General features: G+C 44.3%; 1 protein-coding gene across 2 annotated transcripts in view; it reads left to right on the top strand.

Annotated features, from left to right (window-relative positions):
• The first annotated feature begins 17,510 nt into the window (after positions 1-17,510).
• PCF11 (PCF11 cleavage and polyadenylation factor subunit) overlaps positions 17,511-20,834 on the top strand; it is a 28,491-nt gene continuing 25,167 nt past the window's right edge. For both annotated transcript variants that reach the window (XM_034759068.1, XM_034759067.1), the window contains exon 1: positions 17,511-17,984. In XM_034759068.1, coding sequence (XP_034614959.1) covers positions 17,796-17,984 — 189 coding nt within the window. In that variant the 5' untranslated portion in view covers positions 17,511-17,795. The remainder of the gene's footprint in view (positions 17,985-20,834) is intronic.

The following is a 20,834-nucleotide window of genomic DNA, read 5'->3' as shown; positions in this document are numbered from 1 at the left end:
CAAGTTTGCATGTAAACGCTTTTAGGTCATTTTAGCTAAATCCATTTTTTAGCAGATTAAGGCCTTGGGTAATATTTGCAAAAGCACCAAAGTCCCATTTTCAAGAAGCACTTAGGAGCCAAACTTTCATTCAAAATCAGTGATAAGCGCCTAAGTGACTTCTGAAATGGGATTTAAGCTCCTAAATCACTCTTATCCTCTTTTGAAAATTGTATCCTTTCTCTTCAAACACATTTACACTGGTTTAACAAAACAGGTGCAAACCCTGTGTGGATACTCATCTGTGTTCAAGAATGGCCTATTTCAGCTTACCTTAAACACTGCAAAAATCATGCTTTCTGTAGTGCCCTGGTTCTAGGGCTGCATTTAGAGTGTGAACACAGGCAGCAAGGTTGATTCGCAAACTGACGCAATCATTGGAGACCCAATGCCAGACATGTGGTTGTTAATTTCTTGCTGTCATGGGACGACCTTCTGATTCATCTCTTGAATGATACTATGATTAAACCAGTTGTCTTACTGATCATTGGAGTGTATGTAGCTGATACTATACGAATTCAAGAATAATCCAGATGCCAGTTATGAGATGTAGCCTCCATAAAGGCTCCAGGAGCCGGTCCCACAGGAAAAATGAAAGACGATGGAATGGGGAAAGTGTGACATCACTGGAAGGGAAGAGCCAGCAATTTTCCATGCAGCTCGAGATTTTCACTAAGCTGAATGGGTTGCATTAGAGATGCTGACAATTCACAATAGTTTTATTGAAATGTGGAAGTTTTCAGCATTGTTGACAAGGGGAAATAGGCATATGATATGCTGCTTTTTCCTTTTAAAAGCCACATTCAACTTTCACAGCAGGACCTTACTTGATTGGAGGAACTTGCTGTCAAAGTCAGTGAGGAAGGAGTCATAAAAGTGAGCTTTAGCAATAGAGGACTTATGACATAGTAGAATAGAATTTTGGAGGGGCTAGTTCTGCTTAGAAAATGAATTTGTTATCCACGTTAACCCCAAAACAAGTTTTATCCTTCTCTCACGCTCTCTGCTAATGCCTTTTTCTCAAAATTAAGATGTTTCTCTTTTTCTTGGCCTTTCACATGAGGATTTACCAAACCAGAAATGTCTTATGGGTGTACATTTTATAATCCAATAATTTTATATTGCAGGGCTAAAACATCCAATAGAACAAACCAGGATTCTAATGTTTGCAGTGTTGTTTTAGCCATGTTGGTTCCATGGTATTAGAGAGACAAGGTGGGTAAGATGATAACTTTTATTGGACCAACTTTTTTTGGTGTAAGAGACAAGCTTTCAGGTTAACACAGATCACCTGACAAAGAGCTCTGTGTAGCTAGAAAGCTTATCTCTTTCAACAACAGAAGTTGGTCCAATAACAGATATTACTTCATCCACCTTGTCTCTCAGTATTCTAGTGATCACTTGTTATTAACTGATTTTCATTTACTCTTCTACAATAGATCTTTTCAGCTGTTATAGACTTTGGGCAAAACAACCAATACACATATGAAAGTTGCTAAAATAAAGGAGAGAAAAAACACATAGTGACATGACAAACACATCTAAAATATAGTTTCCCATATAATGAACATTAGCAGATGTGAGGGGCCTTGCAGATTGGCTTCCAAGTGGAGGAGAAATCAGTCACATGGAGTTTGGATATGCTCTAAGTGTAATTTGTTTTATTTACACACATATACAAGTCCTGGAACAGTGGTGATCTTATACAGACGCAGAACGATCTCATCTTTCAGGATTCTCAGCCCAATGCCAGTGCCCGGTTCCTGTGGAGCAACTCTTCCCCAACAACTGAGAGTTCTCAGTGGGCAAAATTTAGCATTCCGTGACCGCGGTAGAACTGAAAAATTATATACTCCAGGTAATGGAAACTTTTTCAAATTTGTTGAATACTTAGCTTTGTTTGATCCAGTCATGAAAGAGCATCTATGTAAAATAAGTGAGGATGAAACACAGGTTAATTACTTAGGAAAAAATATGCAGAATGAACTGATTCAAATCCTAGCAAATGCCGTTAAAAAGAAAATTGTAGAAGCTGCCCATTCTGCAAAATACTTTTCAATAATACTGGACTGTACACCAGATGTGAGTCATGTTGAACAAATAACGATCATTCGTTTTGTGGATATGGAAAAGTCTGCAGATGAAGATAATGTTGAAGTGCTCATGAAGGAACATTTTTGGGGTTTTGTACCACTGAAGGAGCCGACTGGAGCATTTATGACAGAAACTATTCTACAAGAGCTTGAAACAATGTCATTATCTGTTGAAAACATACGTGGCCAACGCTATGATAATGGGAGTAATATGAAGGGTAAACACAATGGTGTGCAAAGGAGAATGATGGAAATCAATCCTAGGGTCTTTTTCATTCCTTGCAGTGCACATTCTCTGAATTTGGTTGTCAATGATGCTGCTAGATGCTGTTTGGAGGTAAGCAGTTTCTTTGACCTGGTGCAACATGTTTATGTGTTTTTCTCAGGCTCAACACGCCGTTGGGAGATTCTGACTCGCCATGTGAATTCTCTAACTGTAAAACCACTTAGTCAGACAAGATGGGAGAGTTGCATTGATGCTTTGAAGCCTCTTCGCTATGAACTTGCAAACATTTATGATGCCCTAATTGAAATTTCTGATGATACTACCTTTACTGGATCATCTGGCAATACGGCACGTTCAGATGCAGAAGCTCTGCAAATGGCCTTTCCAAGTCCAAATTTGTGACTTCACTCATTTAGTGGTATAATATCCTATTTGAGATTAACCTCACCAGTAAGCAGCTTCAGGAAAAGAACTTGAACATACATTCTGCTATTCAAAAACTTCAGCAAACTAAAAATATTCTGGAGGAATTCAGAAGTGATGAAGGGGAGGGATAGCTCAGTGGTTTGAGCATTAGCCTGCTAAACCCAGGGTTGTGAGTTCAATCCTTGAGAGGGCCACTTAGGGATCTGGGGCAAAATCAGTACTTGGTCCTGCTAGTAAAGGCAGGGGGCTGGACTCAATGACCTTTCAGGGTCCCTTCCAGCTCTATGAGATAGGATATCTCCATTGGAGAAAAGGGGGGAAAAAAAGGAGGGGGGGTTCAAAAGAACACTAGTACATTCTCTCGAGCTTGCTGAAGAAATAGACTTTCTGACAGAAGTTGAGCCAGTTTGCATTCAGCAAAAGAAACATTAGTTTTCGTATGAAGGATGAGAGACACCCATTCAGAACCCAAAACAAAGGTTCAGAGTGAATTTCTACTTCACAGTCCTTGGTACTGCTATTCACTCAGTTGACAAAAGATTTCAACAGATGCAGCAGCTAGAGTCAGTATTTAGCTCTCTATATGATATCCACAGCTTGCAAAAGAAAACAGCAAAACAGATAAGAGAATTTTGTATAAAACTGGAGTCAGTGTTGACTCATGAAAATTCAAAAGACATTGATGTTACAGATTTGTGAAGTGAGCTTCAGGCTTTTTCAAGACGACTTAGGAAACATTCCACTCCTGAAGAATTGCTGAAGTTTATTTGTGAAAATAAACACAGTTTTCCAAACATTTTTATAGCTCTACGCATTCTTTTAACTTTGCCAGTTTCCGTAGCTAGTGGGCAACGTAGCTTCTCAAAGTTAAAATTGATAAAAACATCTGCGTTCAACAATGGTGCAAGGGAGACTTGTTGGACTTGCCACAATGTCAATAGAGCATGAAATAGCTGGAAAACTAAAAAGATCTAAAAGAACTAGTGACTGAATTTTCAAAACTTAAAGCAAGAAAAGTCATGTTTTAAGAGCACAGAGTGTTTTTTATTCAGAGTGTTTTGTAAATACAGGTTAAAGTTCATTGAAGAGTTTTCTTATTTCTTTCTATATTGGATGTGGTGGTAATGGCAGTTAAAGCAGGATAGCATAATGGATGATTTTGGATTTATAATAATAAAAATTAAAAATTTTAATGCATTTTTATTTGAATCGGACTGAAATATCATCTAGCTGTCGTGTACAAATCTATTCTGAAAATTTTGTGTCTCTATTTTATCTGATCTCAGAAACATTGGTTGGACAGATGGACCGACGCACAAACCAAATAATTAAGCCTCTGTTTAAAAAAAATGCTTAAAAAACATTAAAGGAAAAAAGGGGCAAAATATTTCCAGTTTACCAAAAACCTCAGCCTAGATCTGCCCTTGGAGTTTGGGGTTGAGGGGGTGCCGATTGCATGGTTCGCCTAGGGCACCAGTTGCTGGCAGCTAGTCTAGAGCCGCCCCTGGTATTTACTAATGTATTTGTACCTCACTTTTGCCTGTTCCACATAGTGTGGGTGGACCATATATCTACACTTGCTTACCTCTGTCTGGCAGCATCAAAATAGAAACAGGTAAAAATAAAAAGTGTAAAAAGGAGAATCAAGAGTTTCTGTAAACCAAAAGGAAGAGCCAGCTATAGACAACATGAAGGGATTACATTTTAACAATATAGTAATGTGACTGCTTTGCTGATGAGTTCCACTGCAGTTCCTGTTCTGCAACACAAGAAAGCACCATTTTTTAAAGCACCAAAAATCCTCCAAAAGCTCTTCAGTAGCAATGTGCATGTGGTATCAATGGGGGGTAGATTTTGCTCGATGGACTGCTCCTAGCAAGTTCCACAGCACTGAAGTGGTTCATTAGAGACCAGATGGAATTCCCATTTCATCCTTCACTCAAGTACATTAAAAGTTATCCCAAACTACCTAAATAAAATATGGTCAAGTATAAACCCTACCTACTCAAAGTAACAAATAGTCAGGATCCGGCTAGGAATGTATCCAGATCCCATCTCATTTAGAATGTATCCATACTATGATTATAATAATATATTCAGATTTATCCAATGAGCCTCATATAATTAAAGCAATTCTATAATTCATCATACTAGGGATTATTAACAGGCAGGTGCATACTTCATAGCTTCTGCAGGCTGCTGAATTTACTGAACACACCCAGGGCTGCTTGCATTCCTCCATTCCACCCCACCAGCTCCCTGTGTACAATGTTCCCATTGCCCTCTATTTCAGAGGCTCCCTGGAACTCTCCTCAATCTCCACTCCCTACCAGGGGTTCTGTATGCCCCCAATCTCCACTTCCAGGGTCCCCAGTTTCCACCACCACCAGAGGTGCCTCACATGCCCCTCTTTCCCCATCCCCTATACTAGGGCCCCTCAACTCACACTGCCAGTTTTGGATGCCCTTCTCCCTGCATGTCAGGGTCCTATTTTCTACTCATCATACCAAGGGCTCTGTTCCTCACACTTCCCTCCTCTCTTCACAGCAGGGTCCCCCATTCTCCATGTCATGCCAGAGGCTTTGTTCCTCTCACATTTCTCTTCTCCACACACTAGTGTCCCCAGTTCCTCACGGCATGCCAAAGGTGGTGTACATTCCTCCTCCACCCTCCACCAAAGCACTTTTTTTCTCCCCTGATTGGAAAGGATGGGTGGCTGGTGCACTCTCTTCCCCAGCTAGAGCAGGCTTTAAGAAAACAGGATGTTAGGAAAGAAGAAGGAATACATTAAGCTTCTCTCTCCTCTCCCTCTGGCTGCTCCTGCTAGTGAGTAATTGCCCCAAGGATCCCATTAGGGAGAGCAATTATTTTTCTTGGATCATTCAGAGTATCAACCTGTTACATTCTATTGGGAGGATGAGCGGGGGTATTGTTATGCTGCAAGGTGTGAATGGGCGCCATCAACAGATGATAGGTTTCAGAGTAACAGCCGTGTTAGTCTGTATCCGCAAAAAGAAGAACAGGAGTACTTGTGGCACCTTAGAGACTAACAAATTTATTAGAACATAAGCTTTTGTGGACTACAGCCCACTTCTTCGGATGCATATAGAATGGAACATATATTGAGGAGATATATATACACACATACAGAGAGCATAAACAGGTGGGAGTTGTCTTACCAACTCTGAGAGGCCAATTAATTAAGAGAAAAAAAACAACAGATGATAGTGGCTCCAGGTGTCCCCCATTTTACCTTTGTCAATGATCCAATTGTCCCCCAAAATCAATAGGGTTCTGGCCATTGGTGCCTAGAACATTCCCTGAAATTTTGGAACTGATCAGTGCAGCAAGGAAAAGTTATTTCATTACACACAGACAGACAGACAGACAGAGAAATGCCATTGAGTTGAGGGTAAGCCCTTGTAAGCTTGGCCAGTTATCATTACTTGATGTTTCTACTTTCTGTGATTCTATGAAGACTAAGTTATATGCCGCAAGCCTATTACTAAGAAGGTCACAGATTATTTCACCATTTCAGATAAAGTCCAGCTCCTTTCTCTTTGACTTTTTAAATCTTCTTAAAAGATCCAAAATATACTTGAGTCAAAAATGTTTTTTAGTATAGTGATTTTTTTGTAACATGGCCGCTTGTCGACTAGGACCTGGAATAAGACCATTGGTTCCATGGAAGCCATTGAGTCTGATCCTGTTTCATCTGGAAAAAGTATGTCTCTGCATCCATGATAGCCGATTGCAATCATAGCAATAGGAAGAGTCAGACTGTGCTTAAATCCTCCAGCATGGGCAGTGACGTGTAACAGGAAAATCTTGTTTTGAAGAATGAGTAAGTAAGTATCCCATCCTGGAAAACAAGGGGAGGGACAGCACAGAGAAATTCTGCCTTCAGTTACACCTGTACCTTAAGTAGGGTGACCCACGTGTAAATAATAGCAGAATTTGAATCATCATGAGTCTTGGCAGAGAAGTAGGCCCAATAAGGGATCAGGTTTCTTAGAAGCTCTCACACTACTGAGATAATAAACAGTTTGCTTAATTCCTAGACAGACACAGGCTTCTACAAAAATAACCATGTTTCAACAGTGTCATAACCCATGGTTATGGCCCAAGCATGGGTTTTTCCTGTCAGTGTGGACAGGAAAGAAAGTGTGCTATAACCATGTGAGGTAAATGAGGGTTAAAATACAGTCCTCTACCATGCTTACAACAGATTCTGTTCTAACAGGGTTAAAAGTTCTTAGAATACCGCACACTCACAAACATGTTTCACCATCTCATATAGATATGGTTATTTCAGTAGTGTAGACGGGACCCTGAAATTAGCTCTCCCAGGAGTACATGCACTGACAGGAAGAATGTCTAACCAAGAGCCATAGTGTACCTTCCCACAGAAATGTCCATGCGAGAATATCAGGTTCTCCTCATAGTTTCATTCTAAACTAATTGAAAGACAGTAAATTTAGGAGGTGTGGCTTGCCAATGCTACAGAATACTGGAGGTCTGTGGGAAAGGCCTGCATTGGCTCCTCTCCTCCCGTTGGCCATAACCTTACCTCTTTCCCATTGGCCACCCACACCAGGCCTGTATAAAACTCTATTCTCCGAAAGGGCAGGGTGTAGACACATAGACTAAGGTCATGGCTACACTGGAAACTTCAAAGCGCTGTCGTGCGAACGCTCCCCTGGCAGCGCTTTGAAGTGAGTGTGGTCGCACGTGAAAGAGCTCTCCCAGCGCTCCTGGTAATCCACCTCCACGAGGGGATTAGCGCTGAGCGCTGGCAGCGCGGCTCCCAGTGCTCGGAGCCTGTTTACACTAGCGCTTTAAAGCGCTCAGACTTTCTGCACTCAGGGGGGTGATTTTTCACCCCCCCTGAGCCAGCAAGTTAGAGCGCTATAAAATGTAAGTGTAGACAAGCCCTAAGTTAAAGTTGCTCCTAGGAGCATTAACATTAGGCATAGATGTCTGCTTGGATATCCAAAGGTTCTGAAAGGGAGCATGACATGGAAAGTAGTTGCTTGTCAGCTATACATCATGAAATTATACAGAGCCCTGATTCCACAAAGCTCTGACTAGAGAGAGGTAAATAGCTGGGTCCCCCAAAGATCTCTACTTGGACCTGTGCTGTTCAGCATATTCATAAATGATCTGGAAAAGAGGGCAAACAGTAAAGTTGCAAAATTTGCAGACTACAAAAATACACAAAATAGTGAAGTCCAAAGCTGACTGCAAAGAATTACAAATGATCTCACAAAACTGGGTGACTGGGCCACAAAATATCAGCATTGATATTCATCTGCCAAGTGCAAAGTAATGCACGTTGGAAAAAATAATCCCAACTACACATACAAAATAATGGGGTCTAAATTAGCTGTTACCATTCAAGAAGGAGATCTGGTAGATATCATGGATAGGTTTCTGAAAACATCCACTCAATGTGCAGTGACAATCAAAAAAGCTAACAGACTTTTAGGAACCATTCAGAAAGGGATAGATAATAAAACAGAAAATATCATAATGCCACTATATAAATCCATAGTATGCCCATGCCTGGAATACTAGATGTAGTTCTGGTTGCCACATCTCAAAAAGATACATTAGAATTGGAAAAGGTATGGAGAAGGGCAACAGAAATTATATGGGGTAGGGAACAGCTTCCATATGAGGAGAAATTAAAAAGAACGGGACTGTTCAGTTTAGAAAAGAGATGACTAAGGGGTTATATGATAGAGGTCTATACAATCATGAATATTATGGAGAAAGTAAAGTGAATAGGGAAGTGTGATTTACCCTTTCACATAACCAGAGATCACCTGATTAAATTAATAGGCATGCCTTAAAGGGCTACCCTTATGATAGACAGAAATAAGAAAAAGGTAATGACTAGAGATGATCAGAAAATGGAATTTCTGTTCCATGGGAAAGTTGAAATGTCAAATTTTCTAATTAAAGATTTTGTTTCAGTGTCAAATCTTTACATTTCAATATTAATGAAACAAAACATTTTTACATTATTGTAAAAATGTTTTGTTTCATTAATATTGAAATGTTACAATGTAAAATATTACATATAATGTATTATATAAAATAAGCATAATGTATTAATATATTTTAATATGGTATAAAACTAGAAATGAAAATGATCTAAAGAATTAAGCTGAAACAACATTTTTTTACCTTATCAACACTAAATGTTTCAACATTATAAAAATGAGTGGGAAAATGGAACCTTTTGACTATTTCCTTGCAAAAGTTTTTACAAACTTAATACCTTTCAATTTTGACTCAGTAGCATACTCAACATTCAAAGGTCCCCCAAAGCACAAATTCAAAATGGGGTTCCATCTATGTAACTTTGAGATGCTTCCAATGTGGCCCTTTTTTCAATCCACCCAAAATATCTATTCATTCCCAATCTAACACCCTCTCCACTCCTGATGGCCCTTCCTCACATCTTGGAGGACAACTCTTTCCCTTGCAACAGCAATAGCTCATTCAAGGCCCCCTGGATTCCTGTGCCCCAAAGCACTGTTTTGAAGTTTGCAGTCTCATAATTAGAAACTGAACTAAAAGCATCATCTATAAATACAGGATAGACTACTGTGGTGCCTATCTGTTCTGTCCTGTGCCCATCTAACCACTGGTGTTTTCCTCTAAGCCTTTAACCTCAATGTGAAGAGAAGAGCTGCCCAGGGAAAATGTGAATTATTTATGCCTTCTTGCTGAAAGTATGACTGGTGTTAGTAGAGCCTCATTTGATCGAATGGATTTGTACTGACAGTTTCTGTAGCAACACAGATCCTTGCCCAGCAAAACGTCATCTGACTGGTTATAGGTAATGCAGAAAAGCCAAAAATATTTACATGCACAGCTGGGAGTTCCATAGAAGTCCCAAGGGGAAAAGTATGTTGGCTTGACCCCCTCCCCATCCTCTCAAGAGCCAAAAAAAAGTTATCAAAGATGAATGATGGGCTGCTTTGGATTCAAGAAAGAAGATGTACAGTGAGGTATTACAGAGATCACTTTCAGACCATATTTTATTAAATATTTCTATTAACAATCTGGATGACACTGCAAATAGCACAGTAATTAAACAAACAGATGGTGCTAAATTGAGAGATATAACTCATAGCAGTGAAGACAGAAATAATAAGAAGGGATGTTAAGTGTTCTGAGATTGGAGTAGAGACTATACTGACAATTCTGGACTGACAAGAGCATGGACAAGTGAATCCAACAGGTCTTTTCCCATCTGGGATTTTGTTAGCCTTCAACCTTGGGTCATGGCAATCTGTCTGCCTCTTCTTGTAAAGACGAATCATTCATAATCAGAAATCAGCAATTTCTTTGCAATCTGAAGATTTAGTTTTTGGTATCTCTAATGTTTCCTACAGAATGTTAGTTTTCTTTTTAAAAATAAATGTCTAATACATCTGCTTGCAAAGCTGAACCTCAGACTATGAAGGAACCAATGCAGTGCTCTCACAGAACTAGTCAGCACACCGATTTTGGATCAGTTTGCTACTCCCTAGTGTTGACACACTTGCTTGTCTACACTACATAGGACAGTCAGGAAAATTAATACAAACTAATTTTTAAATTGGATTAGTTAAACTACATTAAACTTCTATGTGGATGCTGTTATTCAGGGCCCTTTAGGCCTTAATTTGATTTAACAGTGAATTAAGATAAATCAAATTAAGGTCACTTTAATTCTGAATAATAACATCCACGCAGGGGTTTAATGAGGTTTAATTAATCCACTTTAAATTCACCACCCCCTCCTCCATGTGCCTTTGAGTACTAAAGGTTCCTAGGCAATGGCTACACTGGAGTGTTTACAACACCACAGCTGCACCGATGCAAACTCTCCAGTGTAGCCGCTCTAAGCTGATGGGAGAGAGCTCTCCCATTGACTTAATTAATCCACCCCCAATGAGCGGCGGTGGCTATGTCGGCGGAAGAAGCTGACATAGCGCTGTACACACCAGTGCTTAGGTCAGTGTAACTTATGTCGTTCAGAGGATGGCTTATTTATACCTCTGAGCAACATAAGTTATACAGACATAAGTGGTAGAATAGACGTAGCCTCAGTGAACTTTAATGTAATACTGGCCTGTTCAACACTAGAAAATTAGGTTGGTTTAACTATGTTGGCCGGGTGAAAAATCCACAGAAAAATCCACACCCCTGAGCGCTATAGTTAAAATAACCTAAGTTCCCACGTAGAATTCTTCCAATGACCTAGCTACCACCTCCTGGGGAGGTGGATTACCTATGCCAATGAGAGAAACCCTCCCCTCAGCGTCAGTGGCGTAGCCAGGTTCTAAGTGCAGGGGGAGCAAACATAAAAAAGGCGACCCCCTTGGCTCCTCCTCTGGCCACGCCCCCCTTGGCTTCTACCTCCGGCTGCTCCATGCCCCCCCCCACATTGGCTGGCTCCTCCAGCCGCGCCGCACCCCCCTCTCCCCCCGGCTCCTCCGTACACGCTGCGGCCATGCTGCGCCCCCCCTCGGAGGGGCTCGGTCCGGGGGGAGGGGGCCGGGCATGGCGTGGCCCAGCCCGGCCGAGGAAGTTTTTAGGGTGCAGTCGGAGAAGCGGGGGGAGAAGAGGCGAGAAAGTTTCCACCTCAGACTTGGAGGAAGCCATGACACTGCGCCGGGTGGCCGCCGCAGGAGGGGGAGGGGAGAGGCTCGCGGGAAGCTCCAGGCGGTGCGGGCTGCCCCCTGCCCTGAGGCCAGGCTGGAGGCTGCCGGTACGGGGAAGGGGTGGTGGGCGGGTGCTGCTCATTTCTCCCGGGGGTTGGGGGCAGCGGAGCAGTGGGGAGGGCAGCAACTGGTGGGCGGGCAAATCCCCCCCTCTCTCTGGCAGCGTCCTGCTTCTCTTGGCCTGGGCTTGACCTACAGCGTGGCGGGGCTGGTGGCCGCGAGCCGCTGCCGGGAGATGCTGCTGCTGCCGCATCCAGGGACCAGGAGTGCTTGGCCACCGAGCCCTGAGCCTCCGCAGGAGGCAGCTGCGGCGATGTTGGGGCCTTACTGAGCGTGGGGCGCGATGGCCGAGGAGCTGGCCCCTTCGCTCCTCCGGCCACGCCCATGGCTCCTCCGGGCGTGCTGCCCTCCCTTGCCTGCAGGAGCCCAGCGCCGGCCCAGCAGGCGCCACTTTTGAAAAATGTGCTGAGGGGAAGGGGCTACTTCCCCTGTACCCCTCTAGCTACGCTACTGCTCAGCGTAGGTAGTGTCTATACTTAAGTACTACAGCCAAGGGCGGCAGAGCCTGCCCAAAAGTGTTGGGGGGGAGCAGGGCCCGTCATCCCTCCTCTTCTGGCCAAGGCCCCGCCCCCTGGCCAAGCTAGAAGCCGGAGCGGGCTGGGAGCCACGGACCCTCCACCTGCTTGGGGTGGGGGGGTCAAGAGCAGCCCCTGGCCCATCTCCCCGCCCCGCAGGCCCCCTGCTCAGGGCAGGTGGTGGGTCTACGACTCCCCATAGCTGCCTGCATGGCTTACTATGGCCGGGCTGCGGCCCCCTAATTGGAGCCCGGTCCAGGTAAGAGCCATGTGTGGCGCATGGGCAGCTGGGGGAGCTGCAGACTCTCCTGCCCTGGGTGTGGGGTGGGGGAGGGCCCTGGGCTGGGAGCTGCTCTTGACCCCTGAACTCCAGGCAAGTGGAGGGTCCGCGGCGCGGTGCCTCACAGCTGCCCGGACTCCACAGCCAGGCTCCAGCTGCCGGCCTGGCTGGGGGAAATGGGGTCTCGGGGGAAAGAGGAAGGGCGGGGGTGTGGCCTCTGCTGAAAATTGGATGGGCCAGGTTTGTTCACTCTATTCCAGTGCCACTGACTACAGCAGCACAGCTGCAGTGGCACTGCTGTAGTGATTTAAGTGTAGACAAGCCCATTGTTTTCAAATAGCACAGCAGCACGGTCTACTACAAGGACAAATTAATGTACAACACATTAGTGTACTTTCGAAAACACTCCCCCTTAGAACACGTTACCCCACCGTGTAGACAAGCCCTTTCATTAATTCAGATTAATTTTTCTGAGTGTCCCCAGGTACTTGTTTATAATTAGGGGTTGGGGAGGGATAGCTCATTAATTTGAGCTTTGGCCTACTAAACCCAGGGTTATGAGTTCAATCTTTGAGAGAACCACTTAGGGATTGGGGGCAAAAATCAGTACTTGGTCCTGCTAGTGAAGGCCAGGGGCTGGATTTAATGACTTTTCAAGGTCCCTTCTAGGAGATAGGATATCTCCATTTATTTATATATTGGTTTAGCTTCTACTGATTTATCAAAATTAGTAGGGGTTTGCACTGATGTAATTAAATTGATTTAAAACAGCTCTGGAGACAAGTCCTTACTAACTTTGCAGACAATCAGAGGGTGTGAACTAACTTATTCATCTCAATGAACATCCTATTCATTATGTCAATTTAAATGTCTTTTATATAAAAGCAGAAACATTCAGCTAATGGATGGTCTATTCACAGTCACTTGAATAAGGCTGCAAATTACAAAAGGTTGTAGACCTGTCATAGAGCTGGGGTCAGTGTTTATGGGATCCTCCAGCTACCAAAACCCGCAGTCAGGTCTCAGGAGAAGCCCACAAATCAAACTCTGCTCAAAATGCTGAAACACTACTATTCACCCACAAATTCACCAGCACTTCTCCCAAAAAGCTCCTCTATTCCCCAGAACAAGCCTCCCATCCACACTAATCTTGCCTCCAGAGTTACATTTCCTCAGCAGCCCTAGAAAACTGGATGGGATTCCCCTCATCTCTGCTTTTTGCTTGGCTACAAGTTACATCAAAGGACCATGAGATACTTTCCCCCCAAAACCGATTAGACTGCCTCACAGTGCTCCTAGGTCCTGCTGACCTGATGGAGTCACAGACCAGGTCAAGAGGCAAAACCCATGTTTCTTGCATAGCAGTGCAGGGCACTAACCATAGTGCAGTGCATCGTACCGTTAGTCAGGCTTTTGAGTATTGAAATAACTGACACTGTCAACCCCAAATACAAACAGCTGTGATTATGAAAACAGTATTTACTCATTGCATACTCATTGTATGAATTTCATTCAAATTAAATCAGGTGATTAGATCTAAAAGTGAGATAATTTAGTTATGTGAGTTTGTTGCTTGAATTTAATGTAATCAGTTTCAAACATATAGGGCCAGGTCAAGGGTCATCAGAGGCACAAAAGCTAAAAGGGAATAAATGTGAAGGAAGCTGCAAAGTGGCCCGGCTGGCAGGGGATATAGTCAGGCCACTAAGGAATGTGAGGCTTCAATAAAGTCTTGATATGAGTTTAAAGCTTTCCCCCCTGTTGGTAGGAACTCCAAGAGAAAGCAGTGGGGGAAACACTATCTGCCTCCCTTAGGGAGAATTCCACTCCAGAGCACGGGGCTTAACTGGCATAGGGAGAGAGGTAATGAGCACCTCTCTGAACCAGTTTTTTTTAAATCTAGTTCATGCAGTAAAGTTTGTTACTTCTACATCACACTTCTTCAAATATGTCAAACACATTATTTATCTTCAATGATGTTTTAACACTTAACCAGTTAAGAGTTACCTGACTGAAAAACAAGAACAGGATTATTTCTGAATGCATACGGATCACCATTTATTCACTTGCCTATGTGCAAAACAGACCAAAATAATTTTACTAAACTTCCCAAGAAAATTAAACTCAGGCATAAAAGGTGAGAAATTTCAACCACAGTATGTAAACATTTCAGAAGCATCTAACGGCAGGTCTACACTACAGCCAGGATCAACGCTCTGAGATTGATCCACCAGCGGTTGATGTAGCGGGTCTAGTGAAGACCCACCACTGGAGATACTGGATCTCCTGTACCTGTGGGGAGAAGAAGCTATGCAGGCTCAATGCCACTTGGGTAGGTGGTAGCTTATGTCAACCTAACTTTATAGTGTACTCTAGACCTGGGATACCTACCCATGGTGTACTGCACTTTGCATCAACACAAGTACTCCTGGTGAGTACATGTAGCACCAACGCAAGCAACCAAGTATGCACGCACACAAACAATATATTAACTGGTGGCTGAATACTGATGTAACTTGTGTCAATCAAAGTTTGTAGTGTAGATATGTCTTAGGTCTTATATCAACATAGCTATGAGTCAGTAAAACAATCACACTCCTAGCTGAAAAGTTATACCGCTCTAAGTTTTAAGGGTAGATCAGGCCTTAGTGTAGACGCAGCTCTGTATCGACAAAAGAATGCTTTTGCCAATATAGTTTTTACTAGTTCCATAAATGAAATAGGCTATATTGGCAAAAGCAGTTTTTGCTAATATAACTGCATCTACACTAGAGCTTTTGTTGATATAAAATATTATAAAAAATCCATATAATTTATATAGGTGTAACGATATAACTAAAAAGTTACACCCCTAACCAACATTACTATATCGACAAAAGTATTAAACGGCCTTTGGCCATGTCTACCCTACAGATTTCTGTGGGAATAGCTGTGTCGCGACGGGGTGTGAAGAAGTGTGATCCCTGACCAACATAGTGTCCCATCCGAAGTCCCTAGTGTAGGTGCAGTTATATTGGCAAAAGCATAGCTTGTTTCACTCAGGGTGGTGGAATAAGCTACACCAGTAAAAGTGCAATTTTGCCAGTATAAGCTGCATCCACACTAGGAGTGTTTTGTTGGTATAGTATTATTGCCCCTTTTGACCTGAGTGGCTAGTCAAAGTTTGGGGCCATAGAAATGTTCCAGTTGGAAGCAGAAATTGATGAAGTCTGGTATTTCCTTATGCACAATCTTGTTTATTTACAAGGAATGTAAAAAGTTTTGTGTCTCTGAAGGCGGGGAGCCAAGAATAAAAAGGAAGTTTCTCAGCTTTTCCAGTCCCCCCCAGCCCCCAAGCCTCTTTAACCAGCACCAGACCCAAAAGCTCTCTCAGGCCTGGTCTACATTAAAAAGTTAGGTTGACCCAGCTACATTGCTCAGGAGTGTGAAAAATCCACACCCACTGACTGCCGTAATTAAGTCAACCTAATCCCCAGTATACACAGTGGTAAATCGATAGAAGAATTTTTTCAAAATCTAGTTACCGCCTTCTGGGGTGGATTACCTACGTCGATGGGAGAACCCCCTCCCGTCAGCAAAGGTAGTGTCTACATTGAAGCGCTACAGCGCAGATGTGCCACTGTAGCATTTCAAGTGTACACAAGCCCTCAGTCTCTGGCTTTTTCCAGGGTCACACCATGCTCACATGCTAGTGCTTGGCTTTCTTGCCTTTTTAACTCTCCCAGACAGTCTTGTGTGTTCCCAGTTTCTTTTTTGTGTGTTCTCTCACATACCCACACCCTCCTGGTCACAATACACAATTGAACCCTGAGTCTGCTCCTATGATGCTAGTTTCTGAGCCGTCTCTATTAGGCTTTGTTTAGGTCCATGAGTGATGCAACCCCATGCTCTGGGTGTCCCTAGCCTCTGACTGCCAGAAGCTCGGAGTGGACGACAGGGGATTGATCACATAATAATTGACCTGTTCTGTTCATTCCCTTTGAAGCATCTGGCATTGGCCACTGCGGAAGACAGGATACTGGGCTAGCTGGACTATTCGTCTGACCCAGTATGGTCATTCTTATGTTTGTAACTGTCTCTTACAATTATCTTAATGGAGGATTCGTTCACACATCTGCCTGACCCTGAAGAAGGTTTAACTCAATCCATAACATGGTTTCACCCACCTCATTACAGTATAGTGCTCGCGTAGACACAGTGCAAGATATAGCTGTATGACTTTACTACTGTAGATCAAAACTATGTTCAAAATGAGAGGGGCAAGAGTTGAATGAAAATTGATTCCCTTATGGGCTGTTCTCGCAGTTTCTTTACAATCATTTACAGTGCTGTTATTACAGTAAAAGGCGATCTGGAAAAGAGAGATTGTTCAACTGAAACAGGGACAACTGCAGGGCGTGTGCAGCACCTCTGGCCAGCCTGCGGGGCTGTTGGGAAGGTAGGAATGAGGATGGAAGAAGGAGTTGTGATTAGTGCCACATGGAAGCAGTGTAGGCGGCATCCCAACCTGCTTGAGCTATGAAAGAACAATAGGGCAGAGCAGGCTGTATAGTCTGTGTCTCCCTCATTACTGGCGACTGACACCACGCAGGATGTTGTTAGGCTAACAGCGCGTCTAGCACACACTTGGCTGTCTTTATTGGTGTTATTTGCATGCCACCAGGCTTGAGGGTGGTTAAGTAGGCCTCAGACCAGCCCGAGTTGCTATGCCAACAGCTGAGCGAATGGACAAGCCAATAGGAAACTAGGTCTCGGATCGTACACAGCGCTTGACGAGGCAGTTGAAGGAAACTAGGGGTATAGGCGGTGCAGTTACGTGGAAGGAGCAATCATAATTTAGAACTTCGGTGAAAGGCGGGTTTACAAAGGAGAACCAATCAAAATGAAAACCAGTAAAGAGAGGCGGGATTAAAAACCACAACGAATCAGGAGAGAGCGAAGAAAGAAACCAACCAATTATAACTCAGAGCGCCGGACCCTGGTTTTAGTGCGAGGACCAATCAGGAGAAGAAGCAACCAATCACAAGTAGTTACGGCGATAGGCAGCCAATCAGAAAAAGCGAGGACTAAGAGTGAGCCAACCAGAACACAGTAAGGGAACAAAAGGGGCTTCCCAAGCGCCCGCCCCCCCTCCCCTTAGAACAATTTCACATGACGCAACGGTTGGAGGAAGAAGAAGTTCGCGAGTCGCAGCCGCCGCCATTTTGTGTGTGCGAGACTGAGACGGCGGCGGCTGGGGAGGCGGCAGTAGTACCAGCGGCGGCGGCACCATCAGCAGCGGGAGCCACGGCCCGGAGGATGCGGTAGAAGATCTCGAAGGCATCGGCGAGGGGCGGCATCGCTCGGCGGCGGCGGCGGCAGCGGCGGGGGATCGCGGGGAGGGGGCTCTCGGTCGGTGGGTCGGGTCCTGGCGCGGGCCCCGGTCCGAGGAGGATGTCGGGCCCGGAGAGCAGCGCTGCCGGCGCCGAGGCCCGCGAGGACGCGTGCCGCGATTACCAGTCGTCGCTGGAGGACCTGACGTTCAACAGCAAGCCGCACATCAACATGCTGACCATCCTGGCCGAGGAGAACGTGCCCTTCGCCAAGGACATCGTCTCCCTGATCGAGGCGCAAATCGCCAAGGTTTTTATATTCCACCGACTACTACTCCTACCTATACTGCTGGGGGGACAGGCCGGGCAGGGGCGAGGCAGGCAGGCTGCGGGCGGGGGGGTAGCGTGTGTGTGTGGAGGGGAGACAGGCAAACCCGGGGCGGGGGCTGGGTGGTGGGGGAGGGGGACTAGGCGAAGGCAGGAGGCGGGGATAGCAGGAATGGAGATGGGGGGGGCGCTGGAGACAGGTGACCGCCCATGGGGGTCGGGGAGCAGGACGGGGGGTTTGAGAAAGGGACGGATCGGAGGAGACAGGACTCGAGGAGGGGCGGGGGACGGGCGGCTTCGGGGAGTCTGGGGCGGGGGTCCGGGGCCAGCATCAGGGGACGAAGGGCCCGGAGGAGGCAGGCGGGGAGCCCCCATGCCAGACGCTGACAGGGAGCAAGATCCCCGGGGGGCTCATTCTCTCCACACGAAGTCTAGGCCCCTTCCAGGCCGCGGAGGAGCAGCCCCACGACACTAGCGTGCGGCCGAGCCGAGCCGGGGGGTAATCGTGACAGGGAACCTGACGTCCGGGGAGGGGTCGGGAGTCGCCCCCCGCAGCCGCCCCGAGCGGAGTATGGAGAATGGGAATGAAGGCCCGTGTAAATCCGAGGCACAACATGGCGGCCTGGCAGTGACTGGGCGGTAGGACCACCTCGCCCTGCAGCCGGGGTCCCCTGGCCGTGGGGATGATACTCTGTGTCTCTGTTTTGACGCTTAAACCCATCAGTTCAGTCATTTGTAGTGTAATTAGAACGACGTTCTGGGGCGGGGGGCAATAAAATGTAGCTTTTTTTCTGGGTAGTTTAAATAAAAATAGACCGGAATTTTGAAAAAAACAAAGATTTCCTGTTTCTTGGATGCTAAATGCAGCTCCCTCATAGTTTGAAACCCAGGGCGATTCCCCCTTTTTCTTTTTAAGACATCGGGGGAGGGGGAGGAGGGAATCTGCCCTGATAAAGAAAAGTTTATTTAAGCAGGGACACATCTGTTCTGGTTAGAGAAGTTTGTGTGGCGGTAATGGGGTTGTTTCCTTAGAGAAGTTTATTTTGGTGTGGGGAGTCTGTTCAGGCTATAGACTATCTGCTCTGACTAGAAGCTTAGTGTGGTGGGTGGGTGTAATCTAACTTGGTTAGAGAAGCTTATTGGTCAGGGCAGAGGAGAAGAAATGCAGCTTGTAGGATCCTAACATGGCGCCTGAGAGCACATGATACAAAGGGGAAAAAGGATGCTCCCTCAAAGCCCAACCCAGGCAGTTGCTGACATCAGTCAGCCATGGGCACATGAAGTTTTTACATTTTTTTTAGCAGAGGATTTTAACTAGCCCCGAATTTAATTCCAGTAAAATAGCTCCTTTTCATCCCCACCCCATCAACACAACACCCTCTTTCTCCCCTGTTCCTTCCACTATTAGGTGGTCTAGGGCTTTTGTATTGTGGCTTTAAATTGAGATTTATCATAGGGAAAATTGTAAAATTTAGATGGGGAGGGAAAGGCCTCTAAAGTTATTTATATTTAATCTGTCTTTCAGTCAGAGCAGGATGGCTTCCTTCAGTGGGTTCTCCAGCCCCTTGTCCAGACTAGTTCTAAATGTCTTCAGGGGCTGGGCTTTGCCTTTTCTTTGGGGAGGTGATTTCACAATCTAATAGATTTCATCATTATATCTAATACGGGGGCAATGGATGTGCATATTAAATGATTTGTCATAAATACCAATGCTGTGAATTTTTTCATTTTTGGGTGGTTTTAGAGCCTCCCTGTTTTTTTAAACATGTTTTAAATCCTGTATCTTTGGTTAGTTTTGCCTAGTTACTGTTAGTGACTGGTTATATAAGGCAAGTTTTTAGTTCTTCCTGGGAAATTGACCTCCTTTACTAAGCCACTTTAAAAAAAAAAAAAAGTGTTGCCTGGAGACAGTTTCTGTTCAGTGTAAAACTGAGTGGTTTGCTTTACATTTTAATAAATGGTTTTGAACTGTGTGACTGGTATTATAAAATTTGTAAATAAAAGTATAAAATATGTATTTGTCTTTTTATTTACCATTGTTTAGTGCAGAATCTGTTTCCAAAATCATTATTATTTACATGGTTATTTGTTAAGTGTTCAAAAGTGACATGACTGGGGGTTCAGATATCAAAATGAGTTTAAGGTTCATATCCTTCAGAAAACTAATTAAAAAAAAAAAAAAAACCCCACAGAGACGGACATCTTCAGCAACAAATTTCATACATTTAATTGAAAGAGAACAGCAAGCATTCTCTGATGAAGGCCAAACCCCCCTATGCAAACAAGTTTATAGTTAGTATCCTTCAATGTTCTGGTTATTATGCTGAGCTCCCTGGGCTTTTGGGTAGTGTCTTGTGGTATCTTTCAGCTAGTAGAAAGAGTTCTGTGCTGTATTCTAACTGTATTGGCATCTGAAAACCAAAGTTCATGCCAAACTAGGATTCACTTTTGTGATTAATGGAGTACTTGATAACTATATTGACCTAATAAACACTTCCGGAAATGAAGACTTAAAAATTCCAGCCTTATCTAAGCCCTGGTTCTTAAAATGTAATACCTGAATGACTGAAGTATTCAGCGTTGGGTTTGCTATATAACTCTTCTAAATTACGAGTCAATGGTAAAACAGGCTGACTTCCTTACCAGATTGAAGTACTTCCACCTGCGATTACTTCACACCTGGTGTGTAATGCAAGTGACCGTTAAAACACTTTTTAAAATGACTTTGCTACTAGTTTAAATGGATCCAGAAGATCTCGAACTTTAAGCGTAGCTGAGTATATTGAGACTGTGTGCAAACACACTCAGTGATGAAATGGAAAAATGTATAGCT

Source organism: Trachemys scripta, chromosome 1 (genome assembly GCF_013100865.1).
Source record: "Trachemys scripta elegans isolate TJP31775 chromosome 1, CAS_Tse_1.0, whole genome shotgun sequence".
NCBI classification, from domain to species: Eukaryota; Metazoa; Chordata; order Testudines; family Emydidae; genus Trachemys; species Trachemys scripta.
Note: the sequence above shows the minus strand (reverse complement) of the source record. Positions and strands in the feature narration are given on the sequence as shown.